Source organism: Strix aluco, chromosome 1 (assembly GCF_031877795.1).
Source record: "Strix aluco isolate bStrAlu1 chromosome 1, bStrAlu1.hap1, whole genome shotgun sequence".
Lineage (NCBI taxonomy): Eukaryota > Metazoa > Chordata > Aves > Strigiformes > Strigidae > Strix > Strix aluco.
In genome coordinates this window covers 10,183,827-10,206,300 of record NC_133931.1, presented here as the reverse complement: position 1 = coordinate 10,206,300, position 22,474 = coordinate 10,183,827, and the positions used below count along the sequence as shown (strand labels likewise).

Genomic DNA, 22,474 nt, shown 5'->3' with positions numbered 1-22,474 from the left:
GGATGTTTCTAGCAGACTCCCAGGAAGAAACAAACCCTACCAGAGAAAGGGGGTCTTCTCTAATACGAGTTTAATGGCTGGATATTAGCTCATGCAAAAAACTCCCCCAAAACCAACAAAATAAAAACACCACCCACAAACCAAAATACCCCCCCCAAATTTGGAAAAAGAGGCTTTCCTTTGGAAATCATAAAGAAGTTATGTGGAACTATAAAAGGAAAAGATACATACCCACCACTCTTGGTCCTCTTCACCAGTTACAATAATTACTTCTCCTTCAACAAATGTGAGCTCATCATCATTATCTGCCTGACAGTCGTAAATAGTCTTCACTCGCCTAACTTTGTTTTTCCCCTAAAAATAGAATGAAGTTTTAGATGAAGGACATGAACAGTGAAAACATATATATGACATCAATTTTGCCTTTCAGCTTTGTTTTATTTAACAAGAAGGTGAAGACTGCAGGGAAAGCAATTTGGTAATCGGGGACATAAAAATCAAAAAACGCTGCTTCAACAAGGATATTAAAAAAATGACCCACACAGGTGTAGGTTTTCTTAAGATTTAGAACTCCCAAGAGGTTTTAACGTGTAGGGCACAGCTTAAGTAACCTACGCTTCCTCCAGTAAAGAAAGTTTAAATAACATCTTTACATTGTTCCAGTCCACAAACACCCTCTTTCTCCTTTAATAACATACTTCATTAAAAAAACCCACGAGGAACAGAAAATGAAACCCAATCTCCTCTGAATGTTGCAAGAGTGGTAAGGGCTGAGGAAAATGCTGCACTGAAATCCCAGTATTTATTACAGTTTTAGTTTTGGATCTACTGCAAAAATACAGTAGCCTATGTTTTCAGATCTGCTTATAGGACTGGAAATCATTTTTTGAGTGGTTTTTCATCCAGAATATTAGAAATTTCTTACTAAAAGAATCTTAATTTCAGATGGCAGTACTATTTTGTGATGATAATTCACAATAGGTATTCTCACAGCTCTACCATTCTGAGTCCAAGTATTTTCTAGGTCATACTTTGCTGCATACTGCTAATTCACATGAAAAAGCCTGAGCCATGGACTCCTCCCCGAACATATGTTCTCATGGCAGGGAAAATGCTTTAAATTATTCCCAAATAGAGTAAGGAAGCAATATTCATACCAAAACACTCCTGCTACTTTATATTCCGGTATTTTCATACCCACACTTCTTCAAAATCTACAGTTCCTTCTTTGAACAGAAGTAGTCAGATAACAAGAATGCAAAAAAACAAAGAAAAGCACAAGGAGATGAGAAGCAGAAGGGCTACAAAGGAAAAAAAGTCAGCAGGTTTAGAGGAATTTGAGCCAAAAGTAACTTTACAGAGGAAATTTCCTAGGGAGCTTTCTCTTTGCTATTACCTACCCACTTGAAATACCTCCACGTTTTGGCAAAAAAAATACCCTTGCAGATCAACAGCAGAACAGACACACAGCAAAGAGCATTCATACTAAACTGAAGGTACAGAAAAATAACAATTATAGAGGGATCTAAGGGACAAAGCAGTTAACAACACTAAAAAACCCCCCATATTTGAGACAAATGAACAGGAATATCTGAAGTGAAGTTCATATGAGATCAGAAGTTTTTTTACAGCAAGGGTTTGCTGCAGCAAGAAGTTACTTCAAAGAACGCTTTCTCTCTTTTTTTAAACAAATTCATATAATTTGAACAAAAATCTCAATTATCACTAGGGACTGGAATTCAATATGAATGGGTATTTGGGGCCAGTCCCAGCTTTCAACTCCAGAGAACCTTTACAAACTGAGAGTGCTTCCAATCAATCAATCCTCCAGTGAGGAAGGGAAGCAGCTACTTCTGCCAGATAAAAACTGTCTCATTCAGTAAGAGACTAAAGAAAGTTAAATTCCTCTAAATGTAACTCAGCTTGTAATAACACATGAAAAATGATGACAATTGCTCCTGGTTCCTTCAGATTAGTAACACAGATGACGCTTTAATATTCTATCCCTTTCACTTTGGAAAGCTGTAAAAAGAAGAATTTAAACCTGAGATATATTTAATCTGGGGAAGGTTTAAAAAAGGATGGATCTGAAGAGTATATATCTTCCAGAACACAGTTGGTGGAACTGGTGTGTAAAGAAATAAAAGCAATTCCAGGACATGTAATTTCCTACTATAAAACAAACACCCCCCACCCCCAACTCCTTGTATCCAAAGTTAATACGTATTAAGAAGAGACTTTTATGCTTAAAACTGAATAATAATCAGCTGCTGTGGTCATTAATAATCCCTCCATGCTCTTACATTCAACACATTTTTGTTTAAAAAGAAGTATTTTGTCTCCATCATGTAAAAAAACCACACACAAAAAGAACACTCAAGTGCTCAGTGTAATTTTAGAAGCACTCAGAGCAAGTTTCATTTCTCTAAAAATATCCTTGCAAGTCCTTATACGTTAACAGCATCAGTATTTTTTACCTAACAATTCTGAACAATTGATTTTCTAGAACTTTCAATAAAAACGTGTGCTCATCTATTTAGTGGCTAAATAGTCAAACCCAAGAGTGAAGTACCCACACGTACTAGTGGCTGCTCTCATGGGCCTTACTGTTGCACTGTGATGTAGCATTTCACCAGCTTATGCAGAGAGAATACAGCCAGAAGATGAAAATGGAGGCAAGATACCTTAAGAGGGATTCTTGCACTTTATTATCTGAGCAAGGAAGACTGCAGTGAACAAGAAGAGATACACGTGTGCACATAATGATGTGTACAAAAGTGGGAAGTAATTATCACAGACACATCATAATTTTGATCACTGCAAAACAGTGGAACTATTTAATTTACTGCATATGTGAAAATTGCTGACTTGTGAGAACACTGCATTTTTCCTCAGAATTTTTCTGTAGAAAGGCGAGAGTTTAACAAAAACCAAAACAAACAACTAATCTGCTATTTGATTTCTTTCCTTCTTTAATAAAGTGACAAATAGATGAGAATGTCCAACGTTATTTGCCTGCTTACATTTAAAAGTATGTAAGTAAACAAATCGTAGTTGCAGATACCTTTTGATTAGATCCCTATACTATTTTATTTAATACCCAGAACACTCGGGAAGCCCAAGCAACAACCCCATCGCTCTCAGTCTAGACAGGAGCTTACAGATAAGTCCATGACAGAAGCCAAGCAGAGAGATGGCTTCACAGAGTGTTCTTCCTCAGACAATCACAAGAAGGGAGAAACTCACCCTCTGCTTTTACTACAAGAATGGAAGTCTTATTTCCTTTTACATAAGTGCTTTGCATAGCCAATTTGACAAGCAAAACCATCTCCTTTTTGATGTATTCTTAATGATGAAAATCTTAAAGAGAGCTCTGGAGTTTCATACAATTTCAATATACATATGCATGAAGAATCCTCTGTTGGATGGAAATTGCACTGGTTAGCAAGATGAACAGCAAGATGAATTGGAGGTTGAACAAGGAGACTTGGAATCGAGTTACACTTCCAGCTCTGCCACTACACACCATCCAGCAATGTCAATTTTGCCACTTGAGCAATATATCTGAACCTTTGTTAACCACTTAAGTGCACTGACATTAAATACTCACGATAGGAACATTTACTGGTTTGTCACAGTTGACTTTAATCCACTGACAATAGGCACTAACATCCCTTCTTAAAGCTTAAAAAAAATCAAATAAATAAATAATCTAGTAATCTAAGGCATACAAAGCAGTGAGCAAAGACAGCAGAGAAAACCACCAATTAATTCAGAATTATGATTGGCACAGATAAAAATGCCCAAGTTTCCTAATAAATGTAAATACACTGTCATGCTCCCAAGGCTATCATTTGATGTTATTAGTATCTGTTTCAGCATGCAAGAGGCCTTGTAAACCCCTGGCATTTGCTGAAGCTTCTTGGGAGCGAAAAAAAAGCACCTCATTCCCCATCCCATCCCGTAACATTGTGTTGCTTTGTGTGCATAGCTCAAGGGTGGTGGCTTTTTTTTCACAGATAGTCCTACAGTAACTTCAAAGCCTTCCATGGATACTCTCAACTGGCTGGAATAATACCTACCATATTTATTTTCCTGGGAAGTGGCACAGGGGTTTCTGGCAGGGTGTGTGTTAAGTCATTAGACTCTTCAGATGCTTGCCTTTGGACGGTGTCTCTAGATTGTACGTTTGGAGAAAGATCTAAGGAGTGAGATTTTTGATTTGCCTCTGAGGGCTGAGGCTTTGGAGATGCTTCTCCACCTTGAGTTTTAGCCAACAGCTCTCCTAGGTGAGGTTTTGGAGGAAGGTCCTTCATTTGCGGCTTTGGAGGCAAGTCTCCAAGTTGTGGTTTTGGTGGCAAATCTCCTAGCTGAGGCTTTGGGGGTAGTTCTCCAGGCTTTGGAGGTACATCTCCCACTTGAGGTTTCTGAGTTAATTCCAGAGGCAGAGGCTTTGGGGGCAAGTCTCCAGGTTGTGGTTTCTGTGGTATATCGATGGATAGTGAGGGCTTCTGAAAGATATCCGTGTGCTGATGGGATTTATCTATTGAAAGATGATGACTGGTTTCTATTTTTCTTAGTGCCACTAAAACAAAAAAGCATAACAATGTTTTTTCACAATCTCACCTTAATATTAAAGAACTTAGGCACATATCAGAACTGTAATTGTGTAATGACCACATGTTCACTGAGCCCTAATAACTGTCCATATGTCCTCCTAGTCTATGACAAATGCAAAATACATTACTTAACCCTCTTTCACTGAGGTTTCATTTAATTGCTCCTACTGGAGGGCAGGAGTGCTTAATCCAACAGCTAGTAGGTGTCAATTTATAGATTAAGTACTTAAGGTGAAATAAAATTATTGCCTTTTGGACCTAAACCAAGAAATATTAAAGATAAGAAAAGATGTATTTTGCAAAACAACTGATGTGACTGCAATGAAAATTCTCTTTAATGCCAATTATTCATATATAGAGTTGAACTCCATACAAAAAAAAAATGCTGAGTCTCAGGATTAGTACCTGTAAAATCTTAAAGAGAGTGAGCGAGCAAGTATATCTATACAGTGTATAGACTAAACGGTAATATAGACATTCAAAATAAAACTAATAAAAGATAAATTATTGTAAATATTTACAATTTAGTAAAGATGAGAAAATTTAAATCAGTGTATTTTGCAGTTTTTATGGAAGGAAAGTGAAAACAGCTGATAGTTTTTCTCGGTGTCATGCATTGATTCTACTGCTAAATTCCCTAAGAAAACTTGACTGAAATCTACCTTCAAAATAAAACCAAATCACCACAACGGAAAAACCCAAACCCCTAAACTAAACAACTCTATATTAAAGCAGATGAAGGGGGACAGGAGAGAAAAAAGTTATGATCCATGATGAAAGCAACACATTCTGACTAGAAGGAATAATTTTGTATTGTATTCAGCATTGCTTTAGTATTATATAATACAGCCAAAAAGGTGGCTTTACATTTTATTATGGAAGCAACAACACTCACTTTGGCTATCATCTACTGCAAAAACACTTCCATGCTACATTTATGGTTATTTATACCAACAAAGGAAAACTTAGCATAATTTCCATGAAAGAAATTGTACAGCTACTATCAGATGCCTCATTTAAAAAAAGTCTATGTTGATACTTATACATGGCTTTATCTCCCAGACTTATCCAGTAGCAAATGTACATGCACTGATCATCCACATTGGTTTGAGGCTTAAGTAAATGATATGAAAAAACTGATAGTAGCCCTTATCAAAGTGCTTTGATAATGATATAGGTATAAATTTAAATCAAGGAAGTGTTAACTTCCTTTGCAGTGGTACCCTATTGCATCACTGGTGTCTCTTTCAAAAGATGATATCATGTCATAATAATTGCAATTTAATGAAGCTGAAATTTCACATTTGCATTTTCTGTTAAAATGATTTGCACTCTCAATTTCAGTCATCTAGCTTCAGAAGTTTGGACAGGCTCTATAGTGATCACCCACTCATACAGATATAACATGTTTTTGATGGATTCTGTATCAGAGTGAGCTACAAGGTAGGTCCACTTTCAGCTTCATAGTCAACTGATGCAAGAACTCAAAACACTATATAAAACCTGCCATATAAGTTTAAAGAGAGACTAGAAAAAAAACGTTTCTAAAAAGAAAGGGCCATAAGGTGTTTTACTGTGATGATGGTCTCAGCAAGTTCATCATCGATATATAAGCGAGCATGTAATAGTATCTGATTCTTTTCAAAGCATTTATAAGGACAACCACCCTGATCTTGAAAACATGGCAATGGACACAACTTACTTCAAGGGTATCAAGAAATTAGACTTATGGGTATTAGGAAGAAAAGAGAGTTTAGCAACGACAGTGGTCAAAGAAACAGAAGCCCAGAGAGGTTATCCATGGAGGTACTCAAAATGTGACTGGACATAGCCTTGAGCAACTTGCTCTCATGTGAAAAAGTTAGTCCTGCTCTGAGTAGTGGATTGGACCAGCTGACCTCCTGAGGTCTCTTCCAGCTTCAATTAGTTTATGATTTTTTTTTTTTCTTTCCTCCTTATGTTCCATAGGTCTAACTATTTTTTTAGTTTAATACAAACCTTCCCGATCTTCCAAAATCCCTTCAGTTTTGCAGAAGTTTCATGGTTTGTAGAATTTTAGAAATAAAACTTTTGCTGAGAAGATCTATATATTTAAAACAAGTTTTTTATTTCACACAAATTTAAAAGATATCATTATGAGAATACCCACAAAGAGAACTCTTACCTTTTTGAGGTAGTTTGGGAAGAACTCTAGGGCCAAGTGCAGTTTTTGCAGTCCCAGTGCTAAATCAACAGATGTGAATTATTAGTGCTTATAACTGTTATAAAAGATACTTTTTATTTCCCATTTTTCCCCTCTACACATCCATAATTAAAAAAAAAAAAAAATCACATTTATTTTGCTTCATTTTGTATAACCGTATTGTCTGTGGATTAATCCTGAAATTTAAAGCACTGTTAGGAATGAACTCCTTTTTTCAGAGAAAAAGACATACAAACCCCACACAGCTTAAATGCTACAGGGTAGATTTATTCCATGAACTATGGTATGTGCCAAAATGTACTCTGAATATAGGTGAAGCTGAAAGGCCAGCTCAGTGGGCAGATCCTGAACTTTTAAGGAAAATTTAGTCTTTAAAATAATTGTATTGAAGCATTCAAAACATTATCTTTCTTTTATGTCAGTGGTTTGAAGTTTTCCAGGACTGAGCCTATGCCTTGTAGCCTACTCCATGGGTATGATACTGTATTACACAAACTGCAGCTGCATTAGGAGACAAAGTCTCTGCTACTCCATGAAAATAGTGATGATTGTGGGAAAGCAACATGCTTTACTCTGTCAACCTGTGTTACAGCTGTGTTAGCTACTTGTAGTGGTAAGCAACCATACAAGCAGGGCAGTTGCGAGTAATTTCATTACAGCATAAAAATCCAAGATAGTTGCATATTGCCAAAATTTTCCATCTATGCTTTCCGTTGTAGGCATTTTTGTTCAAAAATAACACCAGGCTGGCTCAAATTTGCAAACATGGCATGTAACGGCTAAAGATATTACAAGTTTCAACAAAAACCCACAAAATTTCTTCCACCAAAACCACGCCTGAGTCACTTTTATAGAAAAGGACAGTGGAATAAAAGAAGAAAGCCAACTGATCTAAGGCATAAAAATCAAACAATAAGTAATCAAATAAAAATCAGTAACACCTCAAAATAATTACTCAAAAAAGAAGGAAAAAAGAAAAACAAGTGAGGCAGTTGCCAGAATACGTCAACAGAGCATAGTCTTATGCATCAACAGCCTTGAATTTGGTAGGTTTCTCTGAAGCTAACGTTTCAAAATTAGTATGATGAAACACTTTTATCTTAATTTCCTAGCTTTTTTTAAATAGTCAAAATATATCATGACACAAAACTGAAAAAACAGCCAAGCTCAATCTTGATTCAATAAATAATTACCTCAGCCTTTATCTAATGTCATCCAGCACGAGTACCACACTTTTACTCTTGTCTTACAAGTACCAAGTACAGCACCAGCTCTTTGTTCTGTAGAACATCACTACTTTTTCCCTGAATACCCAGTGCCACCTGGATGGATTCTGCAAACGTGGCAAGTCAGCTGTGCTACCAACAAAAGGCCCACTGCCTATCCTGAGAAGGCAGATCGCAGACTGCGGAGCGTCCAGACACTCTACCTACACGTCTTCTACTGTGATTTGTTTGACGCTCCACATCCGTCTCCAGTCATGGCCTGATCACGCACACTTGTGGTCTCTGTTGTGTTGCCTGAGGCACATGTTTATCAGAATTACCATGCTTTGAACCTCATGACCTTGGAATCACAACACAGATAAGGGGGTAACAAACACTAAGTGACAGGAATGTATGGCTATCCTTACTACTTCAGCTATTGAAAAAGACACATGTAATGTACTGACCTGATGAACTATGAGCTAAAAGCAGTTTGTGTTATTACAGACTGTGTGTCAGCACATAAGCTCAACAGACTGGAAAACAGTTAAGATGAAAGACTGAGATGAATTCTCTCTTATAGAGCTTTCTTCGATGCCAGCCTGTACCCAGAGTGACACTTAAGCTATGCAGCTACAGGCATGAGACCTCACACTGAAGCAGATAAAATGAAATGCCAGGAGACATGAAAATAAAACTTTTGTCCTGCTGGTCTGCAGTCTGAGGCAACATTCCCCAGCTCAGAGAGCACTTCTGTAGGAGCAGTAGATAGATTCTGGTACAAGTCGTTCTGTCCATCCCGCTCAAAGGATGAATTGTGTATGGACAGCTACAAACAAAGCGTAGGAGGCTCAATGAAGCCAAAGTATTTGTATGGTAGTAAGGCATGCAGAAAACTAATGAAGAAACATAGCTAGGATTTTACTTCATATGAAAGGCAATTTTTTTCTAATTTACAAATTAGTTATATTTAGACAAATTTTCATCTTTGCCTTCATACACACAGATTTTACCTTGACTGCTGAGACATCCCCTCAAACTTGTTTGCAGCCTTAGTTGAAGGTGGACCCAAATCATTACCTGAGGCGAAAAAAAGCACAATTTAAAAAAAACCATGATCATTAGGATAACTGAAATATAATCAGTAGAGGGTGCACTTAAAGCGAAGTACACATTCTTCCAAGTATCTTCTATGCAACATGTCTAAAGATTTCAAAGATCATTCTTCATTAATAATTTTGTAACTGAAAAAGCGGCAGGGACCATAATAATCCAACTTGACCTTTCATATAACACATTTTAAAGCAACTCACATCTGCTGTCAAGGAAAGATTGAATGACATTGCTGAGTTACTGCTGTAAGGCATTTATTTTGAATACAGTGTTTGAATTTTCTCTGAATAGAAGGAGATAATGCAGGCCAGCATCAAATAAATTTATCGTGGATGTTTACATTTTGAACTATGAGGCACATCTTCTTAAAACCACCGTGAATTTTATTTTATTCATAAAACATCAGATTTCTAAGGATTGGTATTTTATCCTACATAAAGAATAGCCCTTGCTGATTTAATGACCAAGTCAGTATGTTACCATAACCTGAACATTAACTGTTGCTAAAGAAAAGAACCTGGGTATAGTCAATTCTGTCAAAAGACAGCAAAATCCAAACCCAAGTGCTTCTGAACTCCTTCAGCAGAAGGCTTCTCTCTCATTAACCATCACCATTCCCAAGGTACAATTATACTAACTACTTGTTTTAGTGCCTTTATCATTCCTCCTTCACTCCTCTATTACAGCACGTCTAAACAATCTTAGAACCAACTTCAACAACCATTAATAATTTGCCACTAAAATAGATGTAAAGTGACATTTAATGATGCAAGAACAAAAAATACTTCTCATGCAAAAAGAATGACATATCTGCCTAGATACCATTCTTAGTGCGTTGAAGTCTAAATGAAACAGCAGAAAAGCCTCATGCTGATCCTTGCTAAAAATATGTTTATACTTAAAAGAAAAAAAACAAGAACAAAACAAAAAACCAGCAAACCCTTCACATGTAGATCCTATGGATAAAGCAAGGAAAAATGTGTCATGGTTACCATGGAAATCCAAAATAACCTAAATTACATTTTTAGAACATCTTTGAATAGTCACTTAATTTGCTTAGACATAAGCTAAGGATTGCTCTGCTTAAAACTTCAATTAATGCACAGATTAAAAAACAAATGGTGAAATTCAACATAACAAGAAATATAACAACACAGAAAAAAGCTTCTGAAAGGGAAAGCAGTGAACATCTGACAATTTTCTTAAACCAAAACCACAAAAGCAGATCCAAGAAACTCCCTCTTTTATAAACACAAAACTTAATACTTGCTTAAAATCCAAATGGACTTTGAAACAAGTTTTTGTACAGATCTCAGCTAAGAAAAAAACTTTTCCATCCACTGAAGTTTAGTCTGCACTGCAGAGCAGCAAAGAGAATAAGCAATGTTCTTCTTCAGCTCTGATTTGAAAAGGTACTCTATTGCTACAAGGTTCTTCATCTTCAAACTCCACACCTGCACCTTTCCCATATTTTTATGTTCCTTTATCTGTGGTCTAGTACTTTTAAAGAAAAGTCGGCACTGGCATAGCATCTGTTCCTCCCATACTTTTCGTTCTAATAGTGTTACATTATATAGCATTGTAGTAGATGGTATTCTAGGTGCTGTTTTGGACTTAAATATTCGGGTTTTTTTAAATTTTTAAAGTCCAAGCTCTTCAAAATGTCTTTACTACCTCTGAAATTGTACAAAGCTGTTAGACTCCAGAAGACAGGAAACATTTTTTCCATATCCCAGACATCTGAAAAGTACAGAACTGAAAAGACTGCCATTATTTGTATTCCCTGAGAAAAAGATTCTGCTTTTCACTGGACTCTGTAATTCTCTTCATATTATACCCTAGATTAAATCACATGTTCTACACATGAGTACTCCATGATTTACCACATTTACCTCAATTTGCTGAAAAAAAAGGTGCTCTTGGGCTTCCCATTTTTTTTAGGCTAGTGATTTTGTGTTTGTATTAGAACAGAGAGACGATACTAGTAAGATATAAGTAGTGTATGGATGACCCCCCCCCATGTAAACATTGGATTCCAGCTCAAAAGTTTACAGATTTATGGAAATTATGTCACCAAGACTAGAATTATAGAAAATTACATGGGCCTGAGATTTATAGCTACTGGGAGAAGTTGACTGCGTAGAGCAATGTTTATTGAAGAGAGGAAGAATTTCAGTAGTCTGGAGAAATAGTTTCTAAAAAACAGAAAGGTATCCTGTTAAAAAAAGGTGCTGTTTCTGTGTAACTTCTGCAGGTAGAAGTATGCAAACCTATCAGTCTTTGTGTATGTACAGACAACATCACAAAACCTGAAAACATATTAAGACAACACATCCCCACCAGCTAGGTGCAAACACTTGACAGGAAAGATTTGGCATAGAGCCCAAGGAAACAAGCTCTTCTGGCAATCAGGAGAACCACACATATTCATCGAGGTCTATCTGCCCCAAATCAAGATCCATCTAGATCAACGAGCCGGTCAGAACAGGAGCAGGGTTGAGGAAGTAGATGCAGAGTAGATGCAGCAGATGAGGGGGCTGGGGTGGGGGCAACCTGGGCAGCTAGGGTAGAGAGAGGGAGGCAGCAGAGGAGATGGAATTGGGCCCCAGGGGAGCATGGAATATTTTCAATTTTCTCAAGTGAGACTCAGATACAGAAGCCTGGAAGCTAGAGTGACAGAAGATAGAACTGCTGATTTATCTGAGCTGATGTGACATGAAGCTGCAATCATTGGAAAGCAAGCACCAGGTAAAAGAAACCAAAGATCATATATCATCCATTATAAAGGTTTTCCCCTGCCCTTTTGTTTTGCATTTCAAAACTCACCCCAAGGAATTGGGCCCTTATTCTGGGGTCCATGAGGTAGTGGGCTTGGTGGGTCAGAGAGGGTTCTTTTGTGTCCGGGGGGTGGGGGAGGTGGTCTCTTCTTGGAAAGAGTGGAGCTGCCACTAGAGGTTTGAGTGCTTAGAGGGAGGGTTGAAGGTGGGCCTGCAAAATAACAAACAACCTTCTTACAAATACATGTGCATAAACATCAAAGCAGCACTGAAAAATTCACAGTCAGACCCACAGCAAACTGCAGCAAAAGACTAAAATAAAAAAGACAAGCCATGCCAAAACACTGTTTAGATTAAACGACACATTCACCACATTTTTATCCATTTTAGCTGTGGGAATATAAGCAACTTGACAATAGAATGACACACGTACTTATGTTTAAAAAAATAAAGGATTAATCACTCCAGAATTCTAATTTTAGGCATTGGGGTTTTTTTTTAAAAAGCATGAAATCTTAAAATTAAGTAATATTTAGCATGTGGGATTAAAATTACTATTAATTTATACAGAATGAAATAGCTTTCTAGATGTTCTATTACGTGGGGATTTTTTTTCCCCTCCAGAGCATCCCATACAAATTCTGTTAATAAATTTGGGGGAGGAGGGGAATGAAATCAATCTACCTACAAATTTTCCTTGCATTTTGAAAATAGGGTTGTAAGCTTAATAAGTTTTTCTGTACTTATCTCCCCTTTTTTTTCTGGGGCTTAAATACATCAGAATATGCATTTTTTTGAGCAATGCAAATTGTTGTGTGCAGTGTCTATTAAATAAACATCAGAAAAGCCCTTTCTGAGGCTGAGATTAGATATTGAATGGTTGCATTGCTTGTAAGAGTTTAAGCCGTCACCCCTACACTTAAAACCCTTTACTTCCACCTGCATCAGTGTTGCCACAGGTATTATTCACTACAATGCATGTTTTACAGGATATGGGAACAGATACAGATTAAAAGACAAAATAACCCAGAGGGAAGACAAGAGTTTTCCCTAATCAACTTCACCATTCACCTTCAAAAATGTCTTTGATAAGAGGCTCAAGGAAGCAGGCAGTGCAGGGCACAAACATGCAGTGAGGGGACAACTGTTCAACTCAGCTGCCATTACCACCAGAAGAAATTACTTGTAACACTTATCTAAATTAGTTCTACATTAGGTTAGAACAGCTCTAAGGGTTTTGTTGTTGGAGTTTGGGTTTGTTTTTTGTTTTTCTGGGGTTTTGTTGTTGTTTTGTTTTTAATCTAACCAACAAATAACACTTCACTGCAATGATGATCTTGCAGTATGATTTGCATGCAAGAGAGCCCTACTATTATAGGCTCTGGATAAATGCCAAGAAATCAACATCAAGTTTTAAAGTTTATTTATAACAAGTTTTAAGTTTATCATCACATATTTTTTGTAACACTATAGAATCAACTTGCCTATTTTCAAAAACCTAACTTAATTGGAACAGTATGAGACAAAAATATTCATTTTGTTAAACAGTATGTACCCTAACCTGCACACAGAACTACAGCTGCCTCTCTAAAAATATTTATTACCAGTCTCTATAGGTAGACTGAAAATCACCAAAGTCTGCATTCTTTCCCAAATTACTATACATCATAAAAGTATTAAAATCAGTAAATAATAATATGCTGAAATTCCTTAGGTGAAATAGTAAACATTGAAAAAAGTAACTTCAACTATCCGATAAGCTTGTATACATTTGCCAGGTATTTTCTGAAGGTGACCTCCTTCTTCCTTCTTTAACCCAAAGAAAAGATTAATAAAACTGCCCATAATGAGTAAATGATTCAATCTATTTTCTTCCAGATTCAAGCCTGGACGGCCTTTTGCTGCTCAGGAGAATCTCTCAACCACAACCCCAGGAGGTATTTTGGGCCTGGCTTTCCATTAATTGCTTACTCTTGTAAATCAAATTATTTATTTTGCGATTGTTCCTCTCAATTTACTTCCAAGTTCACAAAACCATTAAATGACAAGCAGTTTAGTGCAAATTAATGACTGTTCCCCAACTTGTATCCTTTCTCATTTTAATTTCTTCCATGAGCTTAAAAAAGCAAGCCAATTTGAACCATGCATTGAAATGTTTCTGCCAGCAAAAGTAAAAAACTTCTCATGCTAAGTTCTGACTGACAATCCCCTAGACTTCTGCAAGTTATAAATTCTTTAGGTCGCTTAAATAAATATGAATCAAAGGTTGTTCTATAAATTGTAAATCACAGTATATCTAGGAATGGTAAGGGGGAAAGGAAAATTCAATATCCTGTGTTAACAGAAACATTATTTTTAAAGCACGTAGAAAACATACACAGAATGTCAGTACAGTATTTTTCTCTTGTCCTGACATCTCGAAAAGAAGTTACACACTTCCAAAATGTCTGCAAGAGCGAAAGGCCAACGCTGCAGAGGTTCTGTCCTACCACCACCTAGTGTCCTGCTCTTTGTATTGCACTACACCCTTCCTACTCAACGCTACACGGTCTCCAGCCCTGCCACAAGTGACAAATAGTTCAAACTTGTCTTAAAGGAAAAAAAAGTGGAGGAAACGCATTGAAATAGTATTATGTGCTTATCGGAAAAATAAAACTTCAGACATGAAATAAAATTTGTACTTTTTATTGTCAATAAAATGAAGAATCCTTCTCTATAAAAATAAGATTTAGTAGGATTAAAAACTCTTGAAATGTAGTTATATGGAAATATTTTTTATATTTCACACTAGTAGTATATCTCCAGCCATCACAGAATAATTGAAAAACATTATCAGTTAATAGCTGTCAAAAGTTCACATGGCATACAACAGCTCCAGGGAAAAGGTGTTAAGGTATTAAAAACAGTCCATCTTTTTGAACCCTGAACATTTCTTCCTATATTAATTTTGTGGAAGGAATAAATATGAATTTAGAAGTCACATACTAATGATTAGATGGCTGAAATACAAAATAACCTACTTTGAAATAAACAGAAAATAAAGGAAAACTTAAAAACATCTTTTCAGAAAGAGGTATAAAGTTACATCATGCTTTGAATAAAGCAAATGTGGGAAGAACTGTGGAATCTAAATCAATTTATGGAAACAATTGGTGGAATACTACAAAGATCTGATGATGTATGAAGTGTTGGTAAAATTATTATAAAATACTTTGTATTACATATATATACACGCAAAATCTCAAAAAAATTCTTACATGTTATTTTTAATTATGCAGGACTAGCCAGATATTTCTAAGTAATAATCAGAGCAGTAATTTTTCTCGATCAAAGATATTTTCTAATTCTAACCAGGCAGCAAGCTAATAATTTTTACTCCATAGTCATCTTAATGATGATTTTTCACATTTCATGTAAAGCATTTGCCTCACAAAAAAAAAAAAACCAAAACCACACACAAAAATCTTGACCTAGATTTTTAAAAATTTTGCTTCCATGGGGCTCTCTTTTCTTCAGTTAGCTGGGAGCAGTTGCTTTCAGTAAAGCTGCTGTCATCTTTTATTACTTTTTCTTATTACAAGGATCACACTTTCATGTACAAATAGACCAAATCTCAAATTTATTGTACTAAGGTAAGTAACTGGAAAAGGTCTACAATTAACTACAATTAATTGCCCTTCAGCTTTTGTGCAGTTAGTAGAGTTATCTATTAATTTGTGTACTTGTGGAACCATGCAAAGCTGTTAACATCCACTCAACAAATAGTGGGTTTAGAGTGTAAAAACCTCACATTTGTATTTATTTTTTACCACTTAATGAGAGATATGGAAGAACCAGTATTCCAGTTAATGGCAGAATGGGTACTGCAAAGGAAGGTGTTTATATTAAAAACAGTATTTTCATTAACAAGTGTTGTTGTACTTATTTTCAACATTCTTATGAGTAACATTTCTGCAGTTATTACTAAAAGCCTTCTTCAGTTTGTTTTTCTTCAGCTCATCTATCTTCAGTACTGAAAATAAGGCCATTAATTAAAGAAAAAATTATCACGAACAATCTGAACAAGAAATCTAAGAATATACGTTGATTCAACATTAGCATCTGAAGTATATTTTATAATTAATGCTAAAAAAAAGTCCTGTTTAAAAAAAGAGCCAAGATTTATATTAAAGAATGTTGTATTTTGGGTCGATGCACAAATATAAAAAGACACATGAAATCAACAGTTGTCAGCCTTCCTTTCCTATTATGGTACTAAAAAAAAAAAAACCACAGAGTTTGAGTGGGGTAACTACCTATTATTTAACCAAAATCTACAACACATTTATAAGAAAATTTAAAAAATAAGTCTTTAAGCATATGCAATAGAGCCATACAATCCTGAAAGCATTCAAATCAACAGAAGAAATAGGATAACCTCAAAGGCTGAAGAGGAAAAACGAGATTAAATACCACAGTATATACAATGTTAGAATTCTAGACTAAGAAAACATTTGTAGTTTAAATTAGGGACTCTGGTTAAAAATGGCAGTAGAGACTACCTGTCTAATGCCTGATATGCCATAGTATGATGCAACCATGAAAAAATAAATAGCAGGAAAGAATGTTTTGGTAGAGTACTTCCAGCAGAAACAGCAAAGTTTTGATGCTGTTCCTATATTTCCAGTCAGCTTTATTTAAGAAAGCTGACAGCAAAAGTACAGAGAAGGGACATGCTAACAACTTGGATGATAGGAGAATGACAATACTCTTCTGTCAGAAAAGGTGAAATATGCTTAGGTTGTTTGTAACAAAACAGAAATGGAGTCCTGTATGATTAATCTCCAGATAGTGCCCTGATGCAGATGCTAATGACAGAAAAATCACCAAAGCTATATGATAATGCTGGTACATGAACAAAGTAGTTTAGTGGACTTGAGAAGATTTCCAATTCTGTGAGCAATGCAGTCAGACAACTTCTAGAAGTTACTAGTACATGCAAATAAGCTAATTTGTTTAGAAATTGAGTCTGATCAAGTGAAGAAGGCAGATTTTATGACAATGGTATCTGCAGTATCAGTGGACTGGAACCACAAAGGAAATGCCTTTGGGTTTATGTACCTAACATTAGAGCTGTGAAAGAGACTGTAAAATGTGCAAACTTGTATTGAAGATCCAAACTTAATTTCATTGCATAAAATTGATCCCTAACCTCCGTGTTCATCCCATATGAGAGAAATAGGCAGAACTATTAAAAATCAATTAGCTTTCAGCTAAAATCAAGGAAACCTGGCTTAGATTGCCTAACAGTTCTACAAAACTAGTTAGCAACATTGCCCTCGCACTGGATTTGCAATTAAGGTTGTGCAAAAGTTTATTTAGCTACTGTGCTGAGTCATGCAACTACTGAAATGTTGATTTTTTTTTTTTTTAAAGCTTTTTGTAAAAAAACTGGCAGAAGACCTGCTAGATGTCTGGAGCCATAATGCAGGTGTAAGCTGAAAAGACGAATGGAAAAGATTTTCAGAATATTACAGACTAAAGACTTGAGTGACAACACAAGTTGAACCTGAATAACCTTACATAAACTACTGGAAAAGGCATACAGTGGTTGGCTTATGCAGCTATTGTACTTACTCTGTACTTTTTCTTTACATTCTATTAGGATTAACTAAATCTGTAGCTGAGATAGCAGAAAGTAAGATGTATCCACAAATGAGCTGGTTTAGAGTAGAATACACTAACGTTCCAGCATTTTTAAGAATATTTTGTGAAGTCAAACTGAAAAATCTGGACTTCCATTGTAATGATGTATGGAGAAACTTAAAAAAATCCCCATATACATGTCCTCCAACAATTGTACCTATACGATTTTAATGATGAAACAAACTAATTTTTAGACACCATATCCACTAAAAACATGGGCAAGAGTGGTGTGCATTATGTAAATTGCTCTAAACTTACCTTCTCTCCCCAACACAAAGTTCAGACTTGATGGCTTCAAGTCCACTGTAGCATCTCAGCAAACACCATGGAAACTTGCTACCAAGGAACTTCACTGGCAAATGAAATCAGTTCACAGAGGACTACAGGGAGGTGTTTTTGTTAAAATATACAACATGTTTTGGAAAAGAGTTTTATCTGTATTCACCAAAGGATAAAAGACACGGAATTTTAAAATCCTCTGCCTCCTTCTAAAATATGGATCCCACCATCTATCCACTCCCTACAGACTGTCTCCATGCTCTAGCAGGGTCCCATGGTATCTGCTGGGGCCTCACAGCAGAGCAGGGACAAAGATCAGATTACATTTAGGGGCAGAAGGTAAGCTTAATTACAGATTCAATGCTGCTCTTACTCTTGCTATTTAGGAAACTCAGCACAAAATATAATACTATGCTTTCATACAATCTTAAATAGGTAGAAAGCTTTTCTAACAAAAAAGGATTTGATAAGCTTGTATGTTAAACTTTGATGTAAAGGATATACTCTATTACTACTAATCTCAAAAGAGCGGATAAATTCTAAAGGATTTCTTTTTTTCCCCCTACAGAAATAAAATTATCTCAGACTGTTTCAGAATTAAGATGTGTCACCAGTGTCTTACTGAAGTGGAGAGTCTCTACTAGTTCTTCTTTTAAACAATGTGTTTGAGAGCTGGAAGGGGGGAGGAAATAACAAGGTGCAGCACAGTTTGTAATGAAGCATAAGTGCATCTGCCATGATGTTTCTAGAGTGACTTTTCCACACTAATGAATGTTCTATGCATTTGTCATTTTGTTCCCTTGTCCTTTTGAGTCTGTTAAATTATTCCTGTAACACAGACATGTATTTAATGGAAACTTCTAATACTGATTAAATACTTTACAATATTATTGAATGGAAATCAACCAAAAACCAGCATCACTCACAGACTGTAAAATTCTGGCATGTTTGAAGCAGAGAAGCCTAGTGACTTTAACATAACAGTAGTTCCATTCAACTTCTCTCTCAGACATACACTGTGAATCTGGCATTTTCCACTCTGATGAAGCAGTTAATGTTACATTAGAAGGCAATAACTCTCTGTATGTTGTGATAATATATTATTTTGTTGTAATATAAATATGGATTTCTTTTGCATAATCCTTGACATGAAAACACACAAGAACTCAACGCTTCATTTCTTTCCAAGTAGCTTTGGTGTAGCGTTGATTTACTCGTCTAGGAGTTTGCAGGAACACCTAAGAAAATGCCTGATATTTCTGAAACTTGAATACATACTTAGAAGGAAATAGGCACATAAATATTCCCCTTCCTGCAGAAAAAGACAATTTTTCTGAGTAAGTATATGAGAGCTACACTATATAATGACAAAGAAATAATGTTCATTATAATCCACTGAAAGCTGACAACATACTAAGCAGTGTACAGACAGATACAAGATACAAGCTCCTTAAGCTTCTTAAGGAAATTGAATTCACGATTAGTTTCCAAGTCTTGCAACTTTATGACAAAAAAAAGTTTCCTAGGCCAGGCTGAAGGAACATCTAAGCCAGTATAGTGTGTCTGACAATGGACCATCAGTAGCAGACTGTTAGACAGAGCATGTAAAGAAGATGGGGGAAAGGAAGGAAAAAGTTAGAATTTTGTAATGCCAACAGGAAGGTCAACAAAGTAAAGTTACAAGGAATACAAATGAGTCCCCAATGAAACTGATATAAAGAAACATGGATTATGAAATCGCATGTGAAAAATGCATACCCTGGCAAAATCGCATTGCCTCCTAATGGAAAACAAACCTGTTTAAACAAGAGAGCCAAGGGATTCATCTGAAAGTTGCCAGTACATGACAAAGACTGATGGTGGAACAGTAGTTCTTAAGCACAGCATCTGAACCATGTAAAAACAGACAGCTGATGCCACTCTGTTCTGCCCCTTTTACTGAGAGTATGTCTTCATTATTTTTGAAAACAAAGTTAACTACCAGTTGAGGAAATAAAATATGAAGTTATAGCAGTGATAACAAAAGGGAACGTCCTTCAGCATAACTGCTGAAGTCTTAAACTATACTGCAGCCCTCATCACAACTGAAGTTTTTTCTAACAGAAAAAACACAATTTGGCTATTTCTATATTAAGTAAAAAAAGGGAAACAATTAAGTGTTTTGTTTTTTTTTCCTGAAAAGTGCATTTGCACAAATTATAATAAAGTAACAGGTTTTGTTCCATAAATACTCCTCTAAACTTGAAGTTTATAGCTATCTAGGTCAAAGAACTGCAATCCACTACAGCTGCAAGAGTAAGTTCATATGGATATAAGCTCTCCTCCCTTTCAAGCACTACCAAGAGTGTCACCACTAATACTAAGAAGAAAAAGCATCTTGTCCATTTCAACTAAATGTAGATTGCAAAACTGATTGAACTGTAGCACAAACCTTCCTTATGGATAATTTTACAAGAGCAAAATGGTTGTTTCACTCAGGGAAGAATGGCTGATGTTTAGTTTAGATCTTCACAGCGTAAGTGACTTGTAAACTATCTGGCAATAGGCTTGGTATTTCCTCTGCCTTTACACACCTCTGGCACTCACCAAAATGGAAGAGGAGAGCCTTGATGCACTGAAAGGGAAGGAACTTTAATACCAACCTGCTTAGCATTTCACAGATCATTCTGGTATTTTTCTTTTTGCACACTGACTGCAAGGAGAGGGAGTCTTCTTGCAGCTCCTCTCCTCCAAAGCTTTGTTTCTTCACCCTCTCTGCCAGACACCACACAGCACATCACTGTATAGCACTACATGCCTTCAGACTTTTTCTAAAACACTTGTATTTTTGTGACTGTAAATGCTTAAAAATGCTTCTCCAAAATATGACGAGAATTTCTACATAAAATGAACCAACTCTTATTTAGCAGAGTATTATTTTATTTTTTCACCCATTCATGTACACTGTTATGAGTCCATTACGAAGTGTTGTGTCTCCACCTGAATTTTTTTTTTTTTTAAGTTTTGAACATGTAGTGTACCATATTACCGCATCAAGGCAGTAAGAAAAACATGCTACATCTTGAAACTTTGTAATGCACCTGGTTAAAGGAAGGACAACTGTGGAAAAATTACTGCTTGCAAGCATAGCTTGAAGACAGACTTACCTTTGCCAGCATTTCTCGGAGGAAGAGGAGGAGCGTCTGCAGTTGGAGAAGTGGGTGAATCTGTGCTTGTAGAAGCAAAAATTTGATTGGTAAAAGCTCCATAGGAGAGTCTTTGCTTGTCTCTAGGAGTGCTAAATGCAGGATGAGTCATTTTGTCTTGGGGAGAAATGCTTGAAGAGTGACAAAAACTTTGGGGTCTTGGAGATCTTTCTTTTTTTATAGGACTAGGCTGTGAATAGAAAAACAAATATATTATATAGCTGTCTAAATACTAATATGTTTGGGAAGAATATGACAGAACCTATTCTAGTGAACATGAGCATAATTTCTTTCTTTATTGGACAAATAAGCCCGCATTCCTCCCTTTCTCAGAGATACAACCTGAAAGATCCTCTCCTCTGTAACCGAAAAATAAAGACTGTAGCATCAACAAATCATGTACACAAAGTCTGATTTATTCTTAAAGCAGTAGAGACACAATAATAATATACTAAATAATATATTAATAAAAGCCTAGTAAAATTTTTAGACTATAAGAGTAATTTTCAGTTCAAATAGCTCTTTACTCAGATCAGTTATCCACAAAGATCAAGTATATTACCCTATTAATGCATATTAAAAATAATGACTTTGACACTTCAGATTTATTTGGTGACTGAACTAGCAATGTATTCAGTAGTATGCCTCTTCTTTTAAACATATATATAATTTCTCTTTGAAGAAACTTTCCACAGCAATTTTTGACTGCTGCATACAGAGCACGATCCATTTCACCGCAGCTCTGGTTCAGGCAGGCTATTGCAATACAGCATTAGTCATCCTCCTGAGGCTCCTTGCACAGATAATCATTTTGTTCTCTACTGTCCTTGAGGATATGTAAATTATTTGGGTTTCTGAATTTTTCAGTCCCAAGTGTCACAGAAAATGAAAAATTGACCACATTTCTTTCTACAGCACCCATATAAAGTACTAGCGGTGTATTCCCATTTATTACAGAAACAGAGCACAGAGTAATTAACTGACTTGCTAAAGTAGGTCACGGAAGCTAAGTTTTCACATGTTTTAGGATGGCAATTATCCTCTGCCCTCAAGTTTTCTCTTCCCATTACTTCTTTTTTTAATCAGGAATAAAGTGCAAAGCACAGTTTTTGAAAAGTAGAGTTAATTGATTCAACAACTAGGTTTTTAATTAATTTATGGAAAAAATAAGAATGTAAGCTTCGGATTTCTTCCAGCTAAAAATGAACAGCCTAGAATTCAGAAGGGAATAAAATGACAAAGTAATCTACATTTACCGATTTACAGTATATTGTATATCTTCTAAAACTTCTGAAACTCAAGGCCATAATAAATAGGTTGACAAAGAATATTCAAAAAGAACTTGGGCTGTCTTTAATACAGGCCTCAAAACTAGATTTTCCCCACCCCAAAAAAATCCGTAAGAAAA

At 35.9% G+C, this 22,474-nt stretch overlaps 1 protein-coding gene across 4 annotated transcripts in view; it reads right to left on the bottom strand.

Moving 5' to 3' along the window:
• The window catches only part of ASAP1 (ArfGAP with SH3 domain, ankyrin repeat and PH domain 1), a 157,430-nt gene that overhangs the window by 4,366 nt on the left and 130,590 nt on the right, over positions 1–22,474 (bottom strand). For 2 of the 4 annotated variants that reach the window (XM_074840829.1, XM_074840983.1), the window contains 7 exons: positions 21,028–21,256; positions 15,727–15,780; positions 11,967–12,128; positions 9,041–9,107; positions 6,784–6,842; positions 4,083–4,585; positions 232–354 (listed from right to left, as the gene is read on the bottom strand). In XM_074840829.1, the coding sequence (XP_074696930.1) occupies positions 232–354; positions 4,083–4,585; positions 6,784–6,842; positions 9,041–9,107; positions 11,967–12,128; positions 15,727–15,780; positions 21,028–21,256 (1,197 nt within the window). The remainder of the gene's footprint in view (positions 1–231; positions 355–4,082; positions 4,586–6,783; positions 6,843–9,040; positions 9,108–11,966; positions 12,129–15,726; positions 15,781–21,027; positions 21,257–22,474) is intronic. The other 2 variants (XM_074840902.1, XM_074841052.1) reach the window with 2 other exon arrangements.